The sequence below is a fragment of the Lissotriton helveticus genome, chromosome 10 (genome assembly GCF_964261635.1).
Source record: "Lissotriton helveticus chromosome 10, aLisHel1.1, whole genome shotgun sequence".
NCBI lineage: Eukaryota > Metazoa > Chordata > Amphibia > Caudata > Salamandridae > Lissotriton > Lissotriton helveticus.
This window is the reverse complement of record NC_136071.1, coordinates 34,142,154-34,167,470: the sequence shown is the minus strand read 5'-3', so window position 1 is coordinate 34,167,470 and position 25,317 is coordinate 34,142,154. Positions and strand designations below refer to the sequence as shown.

At 47.7% G+C, this 25,317-nt stretch overlaps 1 protein-coding gene across 1 annotated transcript in view; it reads right to left on the bottom strand.

The window, feature by feature from the left end:
• RBM10 (RNA binding motif protein 10) overlaps positions 1 to 25,317 on the bottom strand; it is a 212,854-nt gene that overhangs the window by 139,287 nt on the left and 48,250 nt on the right. Inside the window, exons 5-9 of the mRNA XM_078664667.1 lie at positions 24,858 to 25,029; positions 12,647 to 12,826; positions 12,215 to 12,284; positions 9,115 to 9,188; positions 5,269 to 5,355 (exon numbers count right to left, since the gene is read on the bottom strand). Coding sequence (XP_078520793.1) covers positions 5,269 to 5,355; positions 9,115 to 9,188; positions 12,215 to 12,284; positions 12,647 to 12,826; positions 24,858 to 25,029 — 583 coding nt within the window. The remainder of the gene's footprint in view (positions 1 to 5,268; positions 5,356 to 9,114; positions 9,189 to 12,214; positions 12,285 to 12,646; positions 12,827 to 24,857; positions 25,030 to 25,317) is intronic.

The following is a 25,317-nucleotide window of genomic DNA, read 5'->3' as shown; positions in this document are numbered from 1 at the left end:
TCTCGGCGGTAGAAGTTCTACAGGCCGAGAGATCTTTCAGTGCTTTAAAGATAAGTTTACTAGGGTTGGTACTAGCACTGAACTCACGAGAGAAGTAAGAGGCCCGGGCCCTGCAGATGGCTCTATGATATATCTTGATGGTAGCAAGATACAAAGCTTTCCTGATCGGGTCATATGACTTGCGCCAAGCTCTTTCGGCTTGCTTGCAAGATCTTTTTAGTAGCCGAAGAGCGTCGTCATACCAGGGACTGGAATGGCTGCGCTGTTGTTTAGTCAGGATAGGAGGAATAAGCTTGTCCAGTGCATTGGTAATCCAGCTGCAGTAAAGATTGTAACCAGACTCCACATCTGTGAAAGGGGCCAGGGGAATCTCGCCTAAGAGCAGATGAAAATCATTAAGTTTCAGCTTTTTCCACGGGCGCCTGAGAGTGGCAGGAGTGGCGGCGGCAACAGGGGGGTCTTCAAGTAAAAGATGGCATTCAATAAGGTGGTGGTCGGTCCAAGCCATAGGTCTGGGGGGCAGGACTTTGGCCGATGTAAGAGAGGTAAAGAAAGTGTCAAGGATGTGACCACCAATATGTGTGTCAAGAAGAACTAATTGAGAGAGTTGGAGAGCCTCCAAATCAGCACAGGTGCTGCTGGCCGCAGAAGGACAAGGGGAATCAAAATGCAAATTCAGATCCCCGATAATATTAAAATTGGCAGTTTTCAGAGCCAAGGAGCTAACTACATCAGGAAGGGCGGCCCTGAAGGCAGCATCAGGGCCCGGGGGACGGTAGACGAGTAAGCCAGAAAAAGAGAAATGCGGATTAACTGAAATCGAAAAATATGCGCTTTTGCACCCCGCAATATTCATAGCCTTCCAAGTACAGGGATACGAGGTTTTGACAGCGGCAGCGATGCCACCCCCTCTAGAGTCACGATTGAGGGTATAAATAGTATACTCTGGGGGGAGTGCCAAATTAGTAGCAACTAAAGCGTCATTATGGAGCCAGGTTTCGGACATAAAAAATATGTCAGGGGCCTCAGCGAGTAAGTCATAAACGTCAAGGTGGTGCTTGACTAAAGATCGAACATTAAGATGATAGATCTTAAGTGTAGTAGGCTCTGATGACCGACGAGGAATAGGGCACTGGATAGAGATCGGGGTAGGATTAGGAAATAAGAAAGCACAGTCAGGGCACCTAAAAGGCCCACACAAAGGGTGACAAGAGTTCACCGTGCAAGGGTCAGGGGTAGGACGGAGGTGAAGAAGGTCGGTTTTAGAATACATACCTGCAAGGCAGACGAAGAAGTACGATAAACGTACCGGCCAAGAGACAGAGCCCTGCCCTAGCGCTTCCTTAGCGCTGACGGGCGCAGACGGGCAGGACTCTCGCGCGACTCAGGCGCAGTGAAGGCGCGACCCGCTGCGTGTCACCGCTGCGCGCTGAGACAAGGTTTAAGTAGGGCGGGCGGAGGAGGGCCGCAAGGCTAGAGCGCTCGGTCCGGCGCCTCTAGACGGCGCGTCCTCACCAAAGATGGCGCCTGTTAACTACCGGCGAGCTAGGAGCCCACAGAACCCAGACCCGCAAAGCAGCGGTGTGGGAAACAATTATGGTGCAAGTGGGGGCCGGGGGTCCCTATTGGAATCAGGGAACAAAAAAATTAAAATCATAGCCCGAATATCCCGGACTCACGGCTCGGGAGGCTAGGCCCGAAACTGCACCGTATCCAGAACTGCTCCGATGAAAAGGAGCTTCTGAGAGGGAATGAGGTGCGACTTCCGCACATTGATATTGAACTCCAGCGAATGCAGGCAAAGAACCAAGCAAGCCTGGCAAGTGAGAAGTACTTTGCGGTAAATATACAGATTGTAACAGTTTGGATTGCGATTGTAAATGCATTTTGTTTTGACTTACAGTATGATTTCTGAGAAATGCAATACTTTGTAAATACAGTACATATACTTTGTATAGGATTTTCAGTAAATGTGAGTTACTTTTCTTACACAGTGTAGTATAGCTGGATACTACACTGGGACATTTCCTGTTAACAGGTAAGTAACATCGTTTTTGTTAGTTAGTACATTTTTAAAGAATTTCTTTAGGTTTTTAAACTTTTAGAAACTTTTCCAAGAAAAAAAGTCAATGTTATCCTATGGATGAAAATAGTGTTATTGATTTAAAGGTAAGTATTCAGTAGTGGAGTTGGGGTTCTGGGGTAGACTCAGGGGTCCCCAAGGCTTAGGGATGCACTCTCGTTACACCCTCAGAGGCACTAGGGCGGCCGGGTGCTGAGGCCCAATATTATCCAATGAGGGATAGGGGGCCTCCAGTTGGTAGCTGCTGACGAGCAGGCCACTTGGTTGTGGGAGCAAAGCTCCTAGACTTTGGCTCAGGGCAAATGGCAAAACAAAGTAGCACCAAAGGTGCACCCTCAGTGGCTCTAGGGCGGCCGGGTGCAGGATGCCATTTCAACGTTGGGCGCCATGTTGTATGCAATGGGGAACCTCCGATTTGCAAAGGCACTGCAGGCTTGGGGACGAAGGTCTTCTGGGTGCGACCACCACTTCGAGAGGTAAGTTGGGATCTTGGGGTTGGCTTGGCATCGTCAGTTGGACCACCCAAGGCTGTGGGGCGTCGGGTGCAGGTGTGCCTTTTAGGGTCTGATCTTCTTAACATCTCCTAGTCGCGGTTGGGGGACCTTCCGGATTTAGGCAGCATGAGTAGGCTAGAGGTTTGAGGCAGGTTAGAGGTCGCCAGACATAGGGTCAGGATCGCCGGGGAGAACACCTCTGGTGTTTGCCCACTCGGGCCGTGGACGGCAAGTGCACAGTGGGGCGGATTTGGGGTGTCCGGCCGGAGCCAGAGGTTGGAAATGCACAAATCCGGTGTTCACGGGAGAGAGTCTGTGGTTGAAGGCAGGCAGACAGGCAGGTCCTCCGGGGTTTTCGAGGTTGGTGGCTGCAGGACACACCGAGATTTCGCAGGAGCAGTATCGAGGTGGAGACAGTGGGCGTCTTCCTCTTGTTAGCTACAGCACAGGTGTTCGGTCCGTCTTCTTTTCTTGTAATTTCTTCTGGTCTGAGGAAGGAGTAGTTTCTGTCCTGTAACTCCAGTTCTGTAGTAGGGGTATCTCTGTTATAGTCATAATCTAGTGAATAGTCCCGCCCATGTGCGTGGACCCAGGAGCAATCAAAAATAATCTCTTAAGGTGTCGAAAAATGCAGAACTGCACAGACACTTAAGCGAGAATTAAAGACAGATAATGCAGCCTATATCCACAGGCTACACTGTCCAGTACTTCGACTAGAAATTCCACCAAAAATTAACAAACAGCAAAGCCTGTCCAGATTTCCCTTGCTTTAACAGCAAAAACCCTCTGGAATGATAGAGAGGAAGACATGGACAGACAAGCCCCATAGGCTGCCATTATGTGGCTCAGAACAGGATACTGTGCCTTTAAGAGAACTTTCCAGAACTTCACAGTATCCCACAATGCACTGCAGGTCCCTTTTACTTTCAGTTCTTTTTGAAGGCGTAACACGCCAGACCTGTAGCATTCCTTACATGAATATCTCTCTCCACCGGGGAGGAGGGCGGGCGCTTATGACTATAACAGAGATACCCCTACTACAGAACTGGAGTTACAGGACAGAAACTACTCCTTCTGTAGTAGGGGATCTCTGTGTATAGTCATAATCCAGTTCTTTTTTCCGGCTCCTGCAAGCAGGACCCTGGAGCATTGAGCTCTCCCTTTTCAAGGGTTTATTGGTAATTTTTTCACTTTTTTCAAATTACTTGAGTGCTTTTCTTGAAGTACTTTGCTGTTTCTTCCTGTTTGTCTTTGGGTGCACTCTTTAATTGTCAAATATGCCTGCATTATTCGACAACTGCCCTGAGTGCTCCAGGAAGAAGGCCAAGTCTGACCCACACGAGGTGTGTATCATCTGGCTTCCTTCATCCCATGTCCCAGAGGAGTGTGACATCTGCCAGGGTTTCTCTAGCAGGACCCTGAGGGATAGGATGAAGATCAGGCTTCAGGGCCTCGAAGACAGAAGACTGAAGGCACAAGGTGGGTCTGGAGGAGCTTCATCTGCCCATGCTGAGGCCTCTGGGGGGCTCCCCAGGGGCAGGAAGACCAGCAAGCGTCTCCGTCTGTGTCGATTGCACCGACTACGGCGTCGAGAGGGATGACTGCAGTCTGTTCCCCGTCTCCCCAGGGCTCTGGGTCGAAGCGGCGTCGACGTTCGACGTCGAGGGATCTGAACAGGCCGCCGTCGAGATCTCCTGTGACGTTTTCAGTGAAGCAGTCATGTAGATCGGGAACTCGTTTTCACATGTCTTCCCTGGTCCCTTGTACTGGCAGTAATAGGACTGACCAGTACAGGACGCTAGAGTTAGGTCAGCAAGAAAACTCGAGTTTCCCACATCCATGTGCAAGTTTTGATAAGGGACGGCTCGGAAATTAAAGACCTCTGTGTCCGGTGTTTGCATGGCGTTACTGATTGCTGCCACCATTAACATCTCTTGCTATTGGGAAGGGATGTAATTTGTGGCAATTCTGAAAGGACAGTCTGCTAAAACAACATCTGAGGGCTATGGTTCTACCCTTATCCACCACTTCTGCCTTAAAGCTGTAAATAGGAGTACAGCTTTCCAACCCTTTTTAGTTGGGCCTGGGGAAGAAAAAGAAAAGTGTTAGGTGAACCATCTCAATCTTAGCCAGGGCCAGTCTTTCTTTAATAGGTGCATCTCCTGCAAGAGAGATGTTTTTTTTTGTATCCTCAAGCAGCGAGAGAATTGGCAGCACCGTAACCGGGGCTTTTAGAGGTCACATTTTACAGCTGTAAAAAAACAATTCCAAGATATCGTGCAATCACAACTACAACTACTGGGGGAGAATCTTAAGTCATCAAGGGTTCTTGCTACACACTCCTTTTGCTTTAAAGACTGTTCCACAAAAGGTTTGAAAACTGTTCTGAAACTACACCAACCAAAAAAACATGTACATTTGTGTTAAACACAGCAATTAGCCATGCATGCTGCTGGAATGTACAGTGTGTGACAGAAGCAAGCAACAGACTAAGCTGCTGTCTACTAAAAATCCAAAAGACAGCCATCTGAAGCTTTTTATAAAAGTAACAACAGCTGACCGGTACATCATCCACAACGCACCACTCACAGAAAAGTTTTGTCTAATTTCTAGGACCAATTTGTTTCCAGCATTCATGCAGCCAGGAAAAGTAGTTTTTGTGGCCTTCAGCTTACATTTGTCTTTGCTTACCTTCGCGCAGAGCCAGTCCTCATTAACTTTCGGCTTGGGATCACTGAAGTGCATAGAAACTCGCTGGCCCAGGACGGTCAGGCAGCGCTGCCGGAAGAAATATAAACAAATGAGGATCAAAATACTGGAGACAGACCACTTCCACACTAGAGATACAACCCTTCAGCTGAACGGAGGGGAACAAACATAAGCACTGCGGGCTCTCTCCAGAGCAAAGGCCACCACCAACCTGGCCTTTTCAATCGCCTACCACTGAAAAACATGGCCTGGCTACCAACAGAGAAAAAAAAAAACAACAGAAGCAGGAAGGGTGGTGCCCAATGCAACCACAGGAAGGCATGGAGAAAGAAGAGTTCTGAATGCAGTGGAAAAACCACCGTCTGTGACCACGGTTCAAAGCAAAGAGGATAGAATGAGAAAAAAAAAATAGGAGCCAGACAAAAAAAGTCCTCCACAAAATGATGAGCAGTCCCTGCTGAAACTCCATATTTACCAATACCCTGCAGCTCTTAGTCACTGCAAATATATGCAAAAAATGGTAAACTAGAAGGCTGCAGCATGCCTCAAAACAATGGCAAGATTAGGACTGACTAAACCAAAGATTATGAACTTTGCTCGCTGTTAATATAAGGATGAGGCCTATTGCAGCCAACCAAAGGACAAGAGCCCATCATACTAGATTTAAGTAAAAGGCCTCAACCAACACTATCTCAACCAAAGGACAGGTCTACCATTTTCTTAACCAAACCACTCCTTCACACCATACCACACAAATAAATTGATCCCAGAGGGAGCTCAAAGGACATCACACCAGAGACCCCTTAATCAAAGAACTAGGCATCAGCTGTAAATCATTCGCCAAAGAATGAGACAGCGGCTCCAGATCATCCACAGAACGAGGCTGCGGCCCCAGACCATTCACCAAGGAGGCCTCTCAACCAGATCAACCAAAAAAACAAGGCCTTGGTCCCAAAACATTATCCAAGAAGGAGGCCTCAACCCCCAAATCAAAGAACAATGCTCTTGCCCCCAAACCAAAGGAAAAGGCCTCAGATGAGAAGTAGAAACGCAGCCTCAATAAAAGGACGAGGCCCATCACAAATTCAACCAAAATTAATGGCCCACATTCATCTCAATGTTAGCTGGTTTAATGAAACCCCCAGAGGTTCAAAGATCTAGTCAGCTGCTTCATTACATGAAGCAAAAGGTATCTATAGAGAGGCACCAAAAGAACCTAAATGTAACTGCCCATGAGAGCAACATCTGCAAGACCAGCTAAGGCGGATAAGCCCTTTCTAACTTTCCTTATTAAAGGCATCTATGCTACTTCATAGATATGAAAATGAAGATCTAAATGGGGCCATCCAAGGGGCACATGAAAAACATCTTCTTACCAAGTTAACTGAATAAGATAATAAACTGTGGTAGTACACCAAAGCGATCCTCGTAACAGACATATGGAGTGGACTACCCAGCAAAATAAATAAATACGGACACAGGTTGGAACTGCTGACAGGAGAGGACTTCTAAAGGGTAGCACCAAAAAGGATCTATGAAGCTGCACCATAAAGCCAGTCAAAAGACCACCTCCATGAACTGCATAAGAATAGCAAGTGGAACACAAAAGTAATCATTCTTTTGACAATGCAAGAGCTCTATGCAAATCCCACAGTGCACTAGCCTAGAGCACCAACATGAACATATGACACCAGCCCAAGATACATAAAGACATCCACTTCTGGCAGAGTATTCTAAGAAAAAGCCCCAATAATCTACTTTTGAATCTTAAAGAAAGACTGATATATATCTATGGCAACACAAACAAGTCCTGCAGAACCAGCGTCTCTATCAAGTCCTCACAAATTGACAACAAGAAAGGAGAATTTTTTTTTAGACCTATGTGCTGATCTATCTTCCCATTCCATTCCCATTCCACCTTAACATCATCAAACAAAATTATACCAGGTATTAGCAAATGCATAGCTCAAGATGCCAAACCATGCTATTCCTTCAGATGCTGAACTCTCCATCCAAAACAATTGCCCAAAAACAAAGGCAGACACCAAAATACAGGTGCAATTAAATGCTATTCCCCTCAACTGTTCCCCACCAACCGCCTTCAATTTTGCCCTGCGTACCTGGCCCAGACACCTTTGGATTGCTTAACCTTTGACCTGCACTGTCACCGGACAAGCTGCCAGGTCACCAGTTCAACAGAGGACACGGTGCAGACTAACTTGCCATATACTGCACAAGTGCCATAAAATCGTCATAGGGCCACACAATGTATTATTTCTTTTGCCCCCATATTCTTTGGTTTCAAAATAATTACAATAATCAACAAAAAAAATGGTTGACCTGTAAAAACATCTTGAGGTCTAAAATGCCTGGTTCACAAAAGTTGCTGTAATAGGTCCACAGGACGCTCTGCCTTCAGAAAGAGGGGAAGAGGTCAAGGAGGGGCAGTGAAAAGAAAGGTGGACGTACAACATTGGAATGGGAGATAGTAAGACTATGCACTCTGACATACTAGGAAACTCCAAGGCACAGGAATTGGAGGTGCTTACATAAGGAAGATAAATTACTGGAAGTGAAATAATATGAGGAAGCTTACACAAACAGAATGAACTGGCTCAGAAATAAATGGCAACTGCATCAATGTAAGACCACATACTACTGGGAGTGCTTCAATGTGAAGAAGCTCATACCTAGAATGTGACGTACCACTGAGGAGGACTGGGCAACTCAGAAGGGTATTAACATGAGGAAGCACAGACAGGATTGATAGGTCACAGATTGGGACACATAAGCACTACTGAAGAGTGCTGAGGTCATAAGGATCGAACGTTTGAAGTACATTAATGTGAGGATGATCGCCCATTGGACTGAAAGTTATGGAAGGAAGCGCAAGCACATAAACCATGTAGTACCTCACTACAAGGAAGCAGTAAGGAAAACAAGGCATCACTGTGAGTAAGGTTTCAAGTTTAATAAAGGCAATACTGTTAGCAAGCTCCATGTTGGTGTGCGGGTGGTGTGGAGGTGAGTTGGAAGACAGTGGGCATCTGAGGAGGTGCAGAGACTATCCTCTTCCTTGGTATGAGTATTTCCACATCTGCCACTATGTCCCGCATTAGTATTTCTTCTACTTGCACCCATTTGTTTTAACAGACAACATAAATATATTTTATTAGCCCAATGACTTGGGCAGAGCATAAATGGGGTTTCAAGTTTTACAGAGACATTTTGCCAACACCATGGGCTCATAGGCTTATCAATCTATAAATCAACATACAGCACAGGAATTTATTCTACAGACTGAGAGGATACTGCTAAAGGTTAGTCAACTCTGTCAGCTCAAATTGGCAAAACTATTCCCAGAGTGCACACTTAAGCGGAGTCTGCATCTTCACAGTAAAACTACATTCCACCATATAAGTCCTCATCTTGCAAAGGACACTAATACACTGGACAAAACAGGGGTTGGGGTAGACGCCAACAGAACACAACCACAAGTTGTGGTTTAGTGATTTGAGTGTAACACCAAGTTAACACGCAACACAAGGGCACAGGGTGTGAAAGGCATGCAAGGGCCAAAATAAAAACCATTCTTAGTATGTGGCTTTGAATTATAGCTCATATCCCAAGCAAAGAGCTCAAGTTTGAGAAGGGAAGAAATAGTAGGGGCAAGATGGGAAGCAGGTGGGTAGGAGGAGGAGGAGAGAAGGTATTGGGAAAATGGGAGGCTTCGCCGTTTCTAAAGAGAGCTGCGTCCATGTGAACCAGGCGTTTTGATCGGTCATTTAACAGTGTAATACTTGTGGGTTTCAAGTGCAGCAAAGCAACCTGATTGGCTTCCATCCATCGTGTAGCGTCCTGCAAGTGATTAAACTCGACGAAGGCGAAACCCCGGCTTTGACCTGGAGATAGCATTCAGATACAGACGCAGTGTGTTAGTTAACAGTTTTGTCACATCATGGGCCCTGTCACTGTACCAGAGGACTACGGGTGGTATTCTGTAAAGGAAGGAAGGCTAGGCATGAAGGGTGAGCAAAGGCAATAGGCCACACACTCTTATAGCGAAATGCACTGACTCCACACTCAAATGTACTGCTATTAATTTTAGGATGGGAGGGTCACCTTTTCTTTTTTAATAGTGTCTGCTCACAACTAGACAATCTATTGAAGTGACAGTGGGAGAAGTGCATTCAGGAGCTCATGTGTGATAATCAGCAAAACTAAAGAAAATGGAAAGGTTTGCGGTGTCTGTTTGGTGAAGTAGACTGCCTGTTGTTTAAGGGATTGAACATCACTTACCTTTTTGTTTCAAACAGAAACCGATTCCAGAAGAAGGCCGCTCCCGATAGCGATGGCTTTAGGGTTAATAATGTACCCGCACCACTCATACCTATGTTTTTCAACTATTTTACAGAGGGTGTACTAATCCAGGTTAAGAGAGAATTTAGGCACAATTCTTATTTATCTATCAATTTTACTACCCAAAGTATTAAAACCAAAAAGCAACCTAATGTTAGCATTTCAAATCTGTTGTAGTCTTTTTAAACAAGTTTTTCTGGAGAATGTGTGCTGCATTGATCAGAGACAGACTCATTGAAACATGCTGCTCGTTCAGAAGAAATACAAGGCCATCCCTTTAGACTTCCTGGATGGCCAGTGCCACAACTGTACTGTGCAGTCAATGTTAGCACAGCCTCAGGGAGTTAAAGAGAAAGGCCGATGATACGAGCCTTCACTGATCAACACGTATATGAAAGATTACTTCAAGTTGTTAGCCTAAATTATGTAAACAAAATAGACCTGCTACTAATTACTTGCAGTAAACTCAAGACAGCACAGATAACGAGGCAACAAACGAGTAACTCAGGTCTCATGCAATACCAGAGGACCATGAAAGTAGTGCCACACTGTGGACTAGATATAAAGCTGTGAGAGCCCTCTGTGACACCGTAGGTCTAGGAACACTAATTGTTTTCTAAATGGACCGTGTCCGACACCACACTGATCGGGACATCACATGGATCTGTACGTAGTAACAAAGTACTGATGCATCACAAGAGTGCGCAGAGTACCAGCTACAAACACTTGGTGCGACCTGCAGCTTACAAGGTGGATTTCCAGCAGTTAGAGCTCAGCCTTACATTGTGCCATACATTGTGCACCAATAACATTTCACGTTATCCACAGGACCCAGGATATTATGAAGTGCTATTAGCATGATTGATATTGGGTTTCAGTACAGTAGAACAAAGGTATTAGGTGGAAAAGTTGACATAGATCGTGATCAATCCAGCCAGCCAGATATGCATTATCCTATATTTCTAAGAGAAAGGTCTGTGGGCTGTGACAGGACTCAAATGTAAATGTCTAGGAGACTGCAGAGGGATGACAGCCTGGGGTGTGAGGAAAAGGAAGGATCTTGATACAGGATGCTCTTATCAACAGGCAAGTCAAACCAGGTACTGACCTGCATGATTCATAGTACGGGATGGCTTCTATTAGGAACCTGATGGGGCAATCTGTATTTTGAGTTTCATAATTTACTGTACATCAAACATGTTGGCACTAGATTAACTTTCTACTCTCACAATGTAGGGTGTAGTAACTACTGCTTCATGGTCGCACTAACAGATCAACCCACAGGAAGCTGACCCCCCCTCCAACCCTCACCCCGACCACCCTCAAGGATCCTAGCAAAAGCCAGACTGCTCGCAATGATGTTCAGTGTAGCCAGACACAAGCCTAGAACTGCAAACACAAAAACCCACACACACACCAGTGACATGCAGATGTTCAAAGTCTTGGGTACCTTTCATTTAGATTTCATCCAGATCTTGCCAGTTGTGCAGAAGACTAAGGGTGGCCTACTGTGTGAGGAAGTCAAGTTGGTTACACCAAGAGTAATTATACTTCCTAATGCAACAAAATGCCTTCCAGAGCTGTGGCTGTAGGTAGAAAACAATTAACTTACTAATGGGTGGGCGGTACAGCGATGGCAGCTTTTGCTCCTCCTACATGAATGCCAGTTGTGTGCAGATATACACTATATTGTAATGCAGTCCAGAAATTGTGGGATAATGTAGAGTAGTGGCTGTGGGATTTAATTTGTGGGACGGTGGTGAAGCAATTGACGATCTTGAAAGCAGAGGGGATGCATGGAAAGAGAACCATAAGGTCAGAGAGGCAAGTGTGACACCACAAGATTGGTCCTATTGCTCTTGCTCACCCTGCAGGTCTGTCCTATAGCACATTACCCTACCCCACAGGATATCTACAACCCAAGCAGTAGTCTGGTACAGGCGCAGGACAGAAATGTAGAGAAAATACACCCTGCTTCAAAAGAAAATAAAAGCCTGATCTTGAGCTGGGGTAAGGGAGGGATTGTTTTGGGCCACACGTATAGCATCATACTAGGAACTTACCTGAAACTCCATACCTCTTAACTTACCCAAAACTGCTGATAAACATCTAACTCTGCCACCCAAACAGTCCCCAACGTTATAACCGCTACACTTAAGACACTGCTATAACTGTACACTTGGGAACGAAAAGCCATGGCTCTCTGCACCAATCACTTTTTTTGTGGTCTAAGCGTGCCTTACATTTGAAGTGATGGATGAGCCAGGCATGCAACCTTTAGTCTGGATATTGGTAAATGAGGTGTCCACCTTTGGGAAGTGGGACTAGCTGTGCTGTTAACCCATTTTCCCCACCTTCTGTCCCCACCCACTAATCAAAAGTATAAACTATGGGAAACCCCACTGTGGCTATGTAATCCAGCAGCCTCCGATGCTGCTCCCTATTCTCACGAAGTCTCATGTGACTACATAAATACAGTTTAACCACAAAATGTAAGACAGAAGGGAGAATGAAGTGTCTGATTGGGGGAAGGGAAATACGGAAAACAGAAACTATAACCACAGCTCACCTGTAGCTTTGTTTCGCATTAGCCGCACCTCACGATAGGGGCTTTCATCTTCCTCAAGCTGCGAACGGATCTGGACCCAAAATAAAAGGTGCACATTGTTGCTTTATGAAAAAGTAAAATCCAAATGCCACTCTCACCATTCACCTTCTAGCCTCCAGCACTTAATCTCATGGCCAAGAACCAAGGGATAGATGATTAGAAGAACAATATCTACAAAAGATATGGGAGATCAGTCTCAATGCTTTCTCAGGCCAGATACTCTTTGACGTGTCCCTTCCAGATGACTGTTGTAGTAACTCAAGGCTTAGGCCACACTGGAAAGCCAGATAAGACCATGTGACAACTCAATCAACAGCCTTTCTGCTGAACAACTGCCCACTGCATGTAGTGATTTGCACACAAAAAAAAACAAGAAAAAAGAGACAGGCTTACATCATCCTCCGTGGCATTCGGTGGGAGCATCCGGAGCATTATGATGTTGCTTGCCTTCATCTCAGTTTCCCGATAGTCCTCTCTGAAGTCACCATCACCATCACCTGAATATCCCATGTCATCGGTAGGGCTCCCATGGCGCTGTCGAAGCTCAGGGTCTGGCGAGCCATCGTAGTACTCCTTGACAATAAAAGAAAGTCCTATGTAAAGCATGCCCCATAACTACTTTCTACTACTGTTGGAGTTGCTGAAAGATCACCAACTCTGAATTACGCAACCCCTGAAATGCAGCAATGTAACACAACATTACATATCTTAGAATTATTGCACAATCTTGCTGGAAACCTGCCTCAGTCTCCCTTGATGTTCACTCGGACAGCAAAAGACAACCACATGCAACCTTCACTGGAAACTATACATTTACAGAATGATAACGAATAGTTTTCTTACCTGTCGGTGTAGTTTTGCAGCTTGAAGATCTTTCTGGATTCACTATGCTGTGCATTATTCCGCGGTCTTGTGGTTGGGTCCATTATTCCGCGGTCTTGTGGTTGGGTCCGGATTCGTAGTCTTTTCTTTGTTTTTTTTTTTTTTTTTCTCTTTGCCCAGGTGGGCGTCGGCGTCACACCCCCTTTGGGTGTATTTCCGGTGACGTCGGCATGCTTCCTGCGGAAGCTCCCACTCTTGGGCGCCATCTTCGGGTTCTTTTTTTCCGTGTTTCTTTCGTTTCCGAAGTAATGGCAATGTTCTTCTTAGTTTGTATTTACCGCTTTGTATTTTCAAAGTCTATTCTTTAGTTAACCACCTCTTCTCTCTCCAGCCTCATCTTTCTGGCGGAGGCGGGTGGGTTCGCTAGTGAATCCAGAAAGATCTTCAAGCTGCAAAACTACACCGACAGGTAAGAAAACTATTCGTTTTGCAGCGTGAATCTTTCTGGATTCACTATGCTGTGCATAGATTTTGTAGCGGTTTCTCATCTCTGTGGCGGCTGGGTGGAAGATGAGCGTTGGGTGTTGAATATGTGCTGTAGCACCTTCTGTCCCACTTGAGCTTCCTTGTTCATTTGTATGTCCACACAGTAGTGCTTCGTGAACGTGTGCACCGAAGCCCATGTTGCCGCCAGGCATATGTCCTCTATGGGTGTGTTAGCCAGGAAGGCTATTGTAGCGCCCTTCTTCCTGGTGGAGTGGGCACGTGTCCCCTCAGCCAGTTCCTGTCCTGCCCGTTTGTGGCAGAGTTGGATTGTTTGTGCGATCCATCGTGCAATGGTCCTTTTGGTTACTGCTTTGCCCATGAAGCTGTTTGCGAAGGACACAAAAAACTGTTTCGTTTTCCTGTGCCCCTTTGTCCTTTCAATGTAGTGCATGACTGCCCTTCTGGCGTCCAGGGTGTGCAGAGCTCTCTCTGCGCTGGTTGTGGGTTTTTGGAAAAAACTCGGTATCTGTATAGACTGGTTCATGTGAAAATTGGATACCACCTTCGGCATGAAGTGTGGGTCAGTCCTCATCACAACTCTATCGTTGTGTATTTGTATGTATGGTTCTTGTAGCGTCAGCGCTTGAAGCTCGCTTACTCTGCGTAAGGACGTTATCGCAACCAGGAAGGCTGTTTTCATAGTTAGCATCTTTAGGGAGGCCTTGTGAAGTGGTTCAAAGGGCTCTTTCATGAGTTCCGTTAGGACTGTGTTCAAGTTCCATGCAGGTGGCGGCACCCGCTTGAGTGGTGCGATCCTTTTCGCTCCTTCTAGGAATCTCTTCACCACCTGTGATGTGAAGAAGCTCCTGCACGTTTCTCCCCTTGTGTAGGCTACTATCGCTGCCAAGTGAACTCTTAACGAGGATGAGCTAAGGTTCTTCTCCAGTAAGTGCGTCAGGTACCTTAGCACTGTGGAGTCCCTCTTCATCTTATTGTGGAGTCTTTCCTGTCTGCACCATATTGTGAATCTTTTCCATTTCGCAACGTAGCACTTTCGAGTGCTGGGCCTTCGTGCCTCCCGAAGTACCCTCAGGGTGCTTTCTGGTAGTCTCAAATGTGCGAACTCTATGTCCTCAGGAGCCACGCTACTAGGCTCATGCTCTCTGGCTCTGGATGCAGTACCTCTCCGTTCTGCATGGACAGTAGATCTTTCCTCCTGCTGAATCTGTGGGGTGCACACTGTGTCATCTCCATGATCTGCGAGTACCAGGTCTGCCTCGCCCACTGCGGTGCGACCAGTATCAGTGTCATGTTGCTCGCTCTGCACTTGCTCAGTACTCTGTGCATCAGTGGTATCGGGGGAAAGGCGTAGGCAAATGTCCTTGACCAATCTATCCATAGGGCATTCCCCAGTGTCCCCTCCTCGGGCTGCCTGGATGCGAAGTTTTGGCATTTTGCATTCTGGCGTGTGGCAAACAGGTCCACCGATGGTGTCCCCCACCTGTCGAACAGGTATCTTGTCTCCTGAGCATTGAGCTCCCACTCGTGGGATGCCGATGTCTGCCTGCTGAGCCAATCGGCTTGTATGTTGTCCTTCCCTGGTAGGTGTATGGCTAGCAGGTCTATCTTGAGAGGGATGGCCCATCTCCATATCTCCTGCGCCAGCGTTGAAAGCGGTGCGGACTGTGTGCCCCCCTGCTTGTTGATGTAGAACATCGCAGTGGTGTTGTCTGTTTGTATCAATACCTTGTGCTTGTACAGTCTTGTTTGAAAGGCCTTCAGTGCAAGGAAGATTGTCTTCAATTCTAAGTAATTGATGTGCTTTGTGGCATCCGTCGGTGTCCACAGTCCCCTCACCTTGAGCTCCTCCATGTGAGCGCCCCATCCCTTCAGGGATGCGTCTGTGGTGATGGTCACTGTTGGCGTTGGGGGCGTTAGAGGCTTTCCCCTTGCTATGTTCTCCATGGTCCACCATGTCATCTCCTTCTGCACTGCGTGCGTTACAACCACTAGATCCTCCCAACTGCCTGTAGCTTGTGACCATTGCTCCTGTAGCCATTCTTGAATGGGTCTCATGTGGAGTCGTACATTCGGTACCAGGTGGATGCATGATGCCATCATCCCCATGATCTTGCTCGCCGTCCTCACTGTCCGAGCTTGTCCCTTCCGGTAGAGGCGAGTTTCCTTCACCAGCGCCCTCGCCCTCTTCTCGCTGGGGAACACCTTGCCCTGTAAGGTGTTGATCTGTGCTCCCAGGAAGATCTTCACTTGTTCCGGCTCCATTGATGATTTCTTCCAATGGATGGAGAACCCCAGGTTTATGAGCGTGCTGGTCACTGTATGTGCGTGCAGCTTGCATTTCTGGTATGAGTTTGCTTTCACCAGCCAGTCGTCCAGGTAAGGGTATACATGTATTCCCTGCCTTCTTAGGTGCGCTGCGACTGCTGCGAGGCACTTTGTGAAAACTCTTGGTGCCGATTTTAGACCGAAGGCCAGTGTCGTGAACTGGTAGTGGCTTTCTCCGACGGTGAACCTGAGCATGTGCTTGTGCTTCCTGTTCATTGGGATGTGCAGGTATGCGTCTTTGAGGTCTATAGTGACCATGAAGTCCCCGGTCTGCAACTGTGGGAGCACCTCTTGCAGGGAGGTCATTTTGAATTTTTGCGTTCTTATGAATTTGTTCACGAACCGTAAATCGAGAATGGGCCTCATTGTCTCGTCTACTTTTGGTACCAGGAAGTATGTTGAGTATACTCCTGTGTTTCTTTCCTTGAAGGGTACCCTTTCTATGGCCTGCTTCTGCAGGAGTTCTTTTGCTTCTTCCTGAAGGCACTGCAGCTGCTTGCTTGCTAGCGGCTTTCTTCTTGGTTTTCTGCTTGTTGGCCTCGCCTCCAACTCTATGCAGTATCCGAATTGGATAATGTTGAGGATCCATTTGTCTGATGTGATTCCTCTCCACTCCTGGAGGTGGAATCTTAATCTTCCTCCCACTGGTGTCCTGTGGTCGTAGGTGTCTAGTTTGTCTTGACCCATCTGTACGTGCTGCCCCCTGGGATCTTTTTTGTGGGTGGGCACACGGATTTTTTTGAAGTCACTTGGAGGTGGGCTGCTGGCCCCCTCTTCTATTTTGTCCCCGTCCATTTCTCCCTCGAAAGGACTGGCCTCTTTGTTGGTACTGCCAGGGCTGTTTCTGATGGCCCTGCTGACCCTGCGAGTCTGCCTGGTGCGTTTGCTGGAAAGCCTGGTGTGATGTACCTGGCTGGTTTCCGCCTCTTCCGCCGGGCCTCCGTGACGGGGTGCCCCTCTTGTTCCCTCTGAACTGCAATGCTCCCATGGATCTTGCTGTTTCGTTATCCTTCTTAAGTTGGCTGAGTTGCTCATCAACTGTTTGTCCGAAAAGCGTACTGCCGTTGAATGGTGTGTTCAGGATGCTGTGTTGCACCTCCGGTTTGAAACCGGATATCCTGAGCCAGGCGTGTCTCCTTTCCGTGACGCCCATCATCATGAGCCTGCTGGCGGTGTCTGCCCCATCCAGGGCCGTCTTAAGGCAAGAATTTGCAGCATTCTTCCCCTCTTCAATTAGCTTTTCGGCTTTCTGCTTGGCATCCTGGGGCAAGTCCTTCACCAACTGCCCCAGTCCCTCCATGATTTGGTACATGTGTCTGTTTACCAGGGCGTTGGAATTAGCCATGCGCCAGTGGGTCGCGGCATTCCGTTCGATCCTTCTGCCCACCAGATCCATCCTTTTGCTCTCTTTATCCGGTGGCGGGCCCGAGGTAGTGGGTACGTTAGCCCTCCTCCTTGCTGTGGCCGTGATAATGGAGTCTGCGGAGACCGTGCCCTGAATGTAGGCCGGGTCCTTTGCGGCATGCTTGTACTTCTTCTCAGTTCTGGGAGTTACTGCCTTGTATGTTGCGGGCTCCCTGAAAGCTTCCTTCCCCTGAGCCAAGACGCTCTCGAGCATCGGGAGGAACTGGCTCCTCGTTTGTGTTGGGAGCAATGTTTCCAGAAGGAAGTCTGCTTTCTGCTTCTCTTCGTCGAGCTTGAGCTTGAAAGCTGCTGCGGCAGATTGTATCACCGCGTTGTAGGCCCCGATGTCGTCCGGCGGCGAGGGCCTCGAGGGGTAGGTGTCGACCACCTCCTCCGGGCTGTCGGTGTCGACATCGATGTAATCTACCTCCTGAAGGTCATAGGGCGCCGACTCTGTGTCTGTCCTGCCCTCATCTTCCTCCCCATAGCTGTAGCTCTCGTGGGGATTCTCGTACTCCTCCTGGTCGTCGAACACCTCGACGTCCTGGTCTTGCTCGGTGACTTCGGCGACCTCTTCTTCTTCCTCCTCGACCGCCTCCAGCACTGGTGGCTTGGTCTTGTGAGGGATCGTGAAGGCCTTCATCCTTGCGTCGAAATCTTTTTTCCGCTGCATGAAGTTCTCCATTTCTGCCTCGAGGCGCCTTCTTTTCTTTTCCATCTCGGCCGCGTGTTCCGCGTCGGATGGTTCCGCCGCTCTCTTCGACGGATGGCTCGTCGCCGTGCCTCTCGGAGTCGAAGTTTTCGACGTCGAACCGGATATCGGGTCTCTGGTCGTCGTCGACAGTTTCGGGTCTTTCTCCCTCGTCGATCGATCCTTTTCGGGGACGATTTTCGACGTCTTCTGCTGATCAGCAGCTCTCGGCGCCGGGGACTCCTTCTCTGAGGATCCGCTGGGCCTGGGAGTAGTCGCGGACGCCGCCTTTTTTGGCGTCGGCGCTTTCGGGGTCTTGCCCTCGATTTTTCGAGACTCAGAGTCTCTCGGGTTCTTGGGGGCCGAAGAGTCTCCTACCTTGTCAGAAGTCTTCGTGTAATCGGTCTCTACGACCGTGTAGCTGTCGTCTTCGGCGGCAGCGTTGTCTTCTTCCTCGGAGGACATCCCCAGCTCGTAGAGCGACGGGGTCGGGGCCTTCCCCTGCAGGGCGGCGTGTGCTACCCTCTGCCTCTCTCTCACACGAAGGGTCTTCGGGGTGAAGGCGGAACAGGCGTTGCAGTCTCCGCTTTCGTGGTCCACCGGTAGGCAAAGGTTGCATACCGGGTGCTGGTCCTTCTGCGCGTACTTGTGGTGGCAGTTACGGCAGAACTTGAACGGCGTGTTGTCCATCCTCGAGCGTCCAGGGCCTCTCTGGTCGCGTGTTCGTCGACGGTCGTCGAAGATCTGGATGGAAAACGCCTTATCTTTGCTTGTCTTTCGTCGGTGAAGTCCCCTGGAGTCTTCAGATGACTTCTCCTCGTCTTTTCTGTATTTTCTTTCTTCTTTCTCCAAAAATGTCTGGAGCCCAAACGGGAACGATCCAGACCCGACCGCGGAAAAAAAGAATCTGAAGATGGCGCCCAAGAGTGGGAGCTTCCGCAGGAAGCATGCCGACGTCACCGGAAATACACCCAAAGGGGGTGTGACGCCGACGCCCACCTGGGCAAAGAGAAAAAAAAAAAAAAAAACAAAGAAAAGACTACGAATCCGGACCCAACCACAAGACCGCGGAATAATGGACCCAACCACAAGACCGCGGAATAATGCACAGCATAGTGAATCCAGAAAGATTCACGCTGCAAAACTTTCATACATTCAGATTATGGATTCTTATACAACGCCACAAGGCAATGTTTTACCAGTGCACCACGGACACAGGGGAGATTCACATGCGGCGCATACTCCTGCAATTTAGAGTTGGCACAGACAATTGCAACTTGTTTTTTTGTTAAGTCGTTCGAATCACAGGGTATAATGTGATTCCACTCTTAGTAGAAGGTAACCAACTCCATTATTAGATTGTTTTCCGATCATCAAGTTAAAATGCGTATGGAGTGGTAAGTAGGACAGTATGATGACTATGCATGTAGTGTACATAAAAAAATGTCAGGGTATGAGCAGCAACCACTGGCTCCCGGAGAGGTAGGTGGGCACATGGTCATCTACAGCACTACATGCTATAAACAGATGCTTACAGGGTAAGTAATGTATTCCATTCGTAGCATGTGTGCGAAAAAGTGCCCTCTTTCTTACATGGTATGCCCTCACTTTTTGCTGAATTGCTGATGTACTTTGACTGAGTGTGCCCTGGGTTCCTGACAATCAAGTACCCAGGGCCTTAAAACTGCGTTGAAGCCTAAACCCAAATGGCATCTCTGGCCACATGTCAGCCCCTGGTAAATTGTACCCAGGGCACCGCGACCAGCTGAGGGTAAGATTTCCCGACACCAAAAAGACACCTCTGCACCCGGCGGCCCCTTGTGCCAAACTCCTGGGTATCTACCTATCCTACAACATCCCAACTTACCTCTCGAAGTGGTGGTCGCACCTGAAGAATCTCCGTCCCCTAGCTTGCAGCCTTTGTTCAACTTTCAGCTTTCATTTGAAATACATTGGGGGCCCTAAAGCACCCTGCACCCAGGCGCCAGAGTCCCACTGAAAGTGCAGCATCTGTCCTATCCTACTTCCCCACTTGCCCTGTGTAAGTGACCAGGAGGTCAGCTCACACAGCCGCATGGTCTGCCTGCTAGCAGCCACCAACCAAATGCCAACATTGGGCCTACTCACTCTGCACCCGGCTGCCCCTGCGCCGCTGAGGGTGTAACCACTGTACCTACCTGACCCTGGGAGACCCCGAGTCTACCCCCAGAACCGTAACTCTGCCAGCCGAGTACTTACCCAAAGACCGATAAGTCTATTTTCTCCAAAGGGTAACATTGTCTGGGTTTCACTCAGAATTTCTTCTAAGTGTCAAGTTTTGAAACTTTGATATATTTCTTAAAAGTCGTCCGATCAACGAAAACAAAATTACTCACCTGCTATCAGGGGAGATCCTGGTGCTGGATCTTTGTGCCCAGCACTGACCTTCAAAAGTAATTACAACTGTGATTTTCCGATAACCTGATTTCCTTCCATAGGATAACATGACTTGGTTTTGACCAAAATTTCTTCTGTCAATTTTCAAAACCTACAAATATTCCTTAAAAATCGCCTGTGTAACAAAAACGATTTCTTTCAACTGTTTACAGGAGATGCACCAGGGCTGAATCCAGGATCCAGCACCGAGTAAGAAAAACCTATGCAAAGTAATTGATATTGCCTTTTACTTAAAATTCCCATTGAGCTCAATGTTATAATTGTGTTTAACTTGTGTTGCATATTGCAACAACTGTATCTATAGCATTCTAAAGCCTATTGTTATTTGAAAGTATTCAATTGCAACATCTCATTATGAGAAAGTATTTTTATACCTACTTGTGGTTCTAAAACAAAAACAATATATTTTATATACAAAACAATTGGCCTAGAGTTCAGTTCTTGAGTGTGTGAGACCATTTGCTGACTGAGTGTGTACAACAAATGCTTTACACTGTCCTCTGATACTGCCTTACTGCTCACCCAAGCTACCACTTTAGAGAGTAAGGTTATATCTAACTTTAGCCTCTGCCATACCTCTGGGGACTGTGGACTCTGTGCACACTGAACCTTTTTTTGGTACAGTATATACAGAGCCACTTTCTTACAATGTGTGACTGTAGGTATACATGTGCTGTAAAGCAGTGCTCCTGTAATCAGTGGCCTGCCACTGGATGGTGCAGATGTCTGAAACAAAGTTCTTGAGACCTTCTGGCCAATTCCATCTTATTGATGTGCTTGGATGCTGGAGTCCAGAGATTCCCCCAGAAGTAAACACAAAGTGCTCTATTTGTGGCAGTGTAAGACATTTGTTATATTATACATAGTGACTAATAAATGATGTAGGATAAAAAAAAACCTTAAGCAGCTCTTTGCCTGGCTTTTAAGGAGACGGACTGTAGAGTAGTGGGTCCCCGCTGTCCAGGTTCCCAGTAACCGTGTTCTTTCCCTAAAACGAATCCACAATTGGCCCTTCAGGCCCCCTGTAAGTCCATAGTAAAATGTACATGGGTACCTAGGCCATTGGGACTGAAGAGGGTCCCCTAATGAACCCTCACCTAGCCCTGAAGGCTGTCACTGCAGCATGCATGGCCTGGGTGCAGTCAAAATGACAGAATTGACATGGCACACTACCTGTGTGCCATGCCAGCTAGCACCGCAGGAGATATTAGGTAAGTCACCCCTCTAGCAGGCCTTCCAGTCCTAAGGCACGGTGCACTAAATCTCCGGTGTGGCCATATTTGCACGAGCAGATGTGCCCCTATAATATTGGGGTCTATTCCTTAATATTGTAAGTGACAGTGAAGCCATGGAGAGTGCAGTTCCACAGCACAATGATGGCTTCACTGAACACAGGAGTGTTTGGTACCAAACTACTCCTCGCAAACTCATACTGATGTCAATGTGGAATTTATTGTTACATGTACTCAGAGGGCACCTCAGGGGTGCCTCCTGAAAATCTGCCGGCCCTGGTGTGGGCACTGACTGGCTTTAGGCACACAGACAGATTTCTGCACCCCTGGGTAGAGAGCCGCTGCTCTCTGGGATGAGAAACAATGCACATCCTGGAAAGAGGTATTGTGGAGAGGTGTGGCTCACTGGTTAGAGGCGGCAGACCTGTAAGCAGAAACAGCCCGGGACCAGGGTTCAATTCCAGACGCGGCAGGGTCTTGGATCAGGGTCAACGGACTCGATAATTCTTGCCTCAGTGCCTACTCTAACCAGGGAACACACTCGGTAACTCTGGGCATTAAGCTTGCCTCATCTCTACAACAGCCCCCCACAGACGCCGGGGATGCCTGGTTTCACCCTGGAGATACCCAGAAAGGGACCATCTCACAGGGAAAACCAGGACGGGTTCCCCAGCGGTCTACAGCGTCAGGACACTCGGGTAGAGTAACAGTGCGCTTTACAAGTATCCCACATTTACATTCCCACATTTACACCTCCCCAGGATGGCCCAGTGCTTGAAGGGAAAGCTTCAAAGGCTGGCCGACTTTGTAACAATACCCCAAGCTGCAACCAGCAGATGGCAGCCCCCTGCTTACACCACTACTTTGGGTGGGAAAATTGGGGGAAACTTTGAAAGGCTAGGAGGTGTGCCCACCTTTGCCAATTCCATCCCTCGGGTAGAAGAAGCAAAGTTAAGCACACTTTTCTGTCCCCTCCATCTTGAAGATGGAGGCACTCTTCCTATCGGGGCTAGGTTTATGCTACCTCCCACACGAAGCTGGCAAAATAGGGGATGTTGTCACCCTAGGTAAGGTGCCTATTGGCCCTACCTGCCACTCCCTTATAACTCCCCCTAAATTTAGTATTCAGGTGGCTCCCCCAAAGCTAGAAAGAGATTCCTGCAACCTACGAAGACGACGCCATGCAGCAAAGCCTGAAGACTACTACTGACTTGGACCCAGACCTGCCGTCCTGTCTCCAGCTTTATAGACCCAAGAAGACAATGCCTGTCCTGTGGTCAGCAACTTCTAGAACCCCCAGGAAGACTGTCTGCTCTTCAACAAAGACCAGATCTCCCTAGGACAGCAGCCTTGTCCAGAAAAATCCAACTATAAGGGCTCCGGGTCCAGCTGGAACCCGGACCCCTGCCAACACTGCACCCAACGCCCACAGCCCAAGCCATCCTCACCTTAACTCCAGCATTGGCTGACCTCTCAACGAACTCCACAACAACACCTGCAGCCCGAATCCAGATGCTCCCCTGACCACGACCAGCTACTGTAAGAAGACTCCGTCATGGAAAGGCATCCCTGCACCCGAAGCCCATGCGCCTTGGTGGCCTGAATCAACGGTGCCCCTACTACCCCATACATCTCTACTTACCTCGCTGTCACTGGTCTCTCTCCAGCAACCTCCAGTGCGACGCCTGTAGCCCATTTGTCTAAAGCAGAATCCTCACTGAGAAGAATTGGGCACCCAATGCTGAATTTGCACCCTGCACTAGGTCACCACTGTGCGCTGATGGTGTATGTTTGGTGCTGCTTTGTGGTCCCACTGTGCTTGAACTAACCCCCAAACATGGCCCCTGCAACCGGTTTAGTGTGGCTTTGAGCACCCCCCAGTCTCCATTGACATGCATTGGGCGAACTCCGATTTGGCCTCTGTACCAGCCCCTTTATCGCTGGTGGTTCAGTTTTTAGTAATTATGTGACCCTTGCTGACCTTGGGTCCCGAAGACTAGACCTGTATGTGTCATACTTACCCAGATAACCACATACTTATTTTCCCCTATAGGATACCATTGAACTGCTCAGTAATTGTCCTAAGTATCGACTTTTGAAAGTATTTCTTTTAAAAAGTCATGAATTAAATTGCGCAAAATTTCGGGTTCTTGAAAAATATTACCACGTCAGGTCCTCATGTCTTTAAATAACTCCCACATCCTCAACTGCCACAAAACGAGAACGATACCTCCCCGAATCGAAAAGAAACATTAGCTTCCCAAAATTCTGTTTTGAATCTTGAGGAACAATTTACTCCTTCGCAACTGAAACTATCACTTGAATCTAAAACAAGCCTGAAGTGTTACGGGGATGAGCAAGCGCCTTAGCGGCTGGAGCCTATGTCGTCATTCTGAAGACTAGGAGACAACCCCCCCCCCCAAAAAAAAATTGTACGCTGACGAACACCTACGTACATGTCACAAGGGCAGATTTCATTGGAGGAAACAAAGCAACAATTGGAGGGACAAATACAACTAAGTGACCAGAAAAAAACACGCATTCAGGAGAGGCACTTAAAAGGACCAATGGAAGCAATGAGAGTGCACTTACCTCACAAAGCAGAATCAGCAGTCTCGTAAAGACAGCGGATGCGCTGCCTAGGTGAGACCTAGGTAGGAGTGATCCTGCAAAAAGGGCCATTCCTTCCAGATGCAGCTCACCTTTGCCTCCGAAATACATGCTCACATCTCCCTCTTCCTTCCACAAGTCTTCCAGAAACAGCAACTTATTAACAGATACCTCTGTCACTACACTTTAACTTCTCAATATAATTTCACCTATACATACTTGTAAATCATTACAGCTTCTTAATTCAATTTCACCTCAATTATGTTGACACCTACAATCCTCCCTACTCTCCTCATTCAATCATAACTCAAGAGTGCAGGCTAAGAGTGCTCTCTTTCCCAGTCCTTGTTTTAGGGCTTATTGATCAATTCTAATCGGTATTCCTTCCAAGTACCCTCGCCCAAGAGTTTTGTGTCCTTCCCCATTTCTTTAGTCATGCATCAATAGTTTCTCTGCTGTCAGATAGTAACACGTATCTCTCCAATAGCCTCATTATGAAGTTTACAATAAGGCAAGATCCTCCCTATATGCCTTAAAAGCACAGTCATATGACAACTCTTCCATTATTCGGCCTTACCTCGCCGCCACTTTCAGGTGAAAGATACTCTTCCTGGACATCGCTGCCACCACCGTAGTCATCAGAGTAGGCACGGTAATCCACATCTCGGAAATCATGATCCCGAGATTCAAAGCGTTCTTCCTGGCCCCGGTCCGTGCCATACCGACCCATCCTGTCCCCACGGCCTCGCCTAAATGATTAGGAAAAACATGCACAAGGTTATCTAATCAGGCAACAAGTAACTCCAAAATACATCTTATTTAAGGGGCTTCCTTCCTCATTTGGTTTACAATGGACCCACATACAGCATTAACGATTACATGAATATCACAGGTTTGTTACTGACCACCCGTATCTCATCTGACCTTTCCTCCGTTCAATGAAAAGACTAATGTTAGGCTCCATTCTGAACCTATTCACCACCACAAGAAACTATGCTACTGTAGCAGCACTTATGCAGCTGGGGAAGACTGGCTCA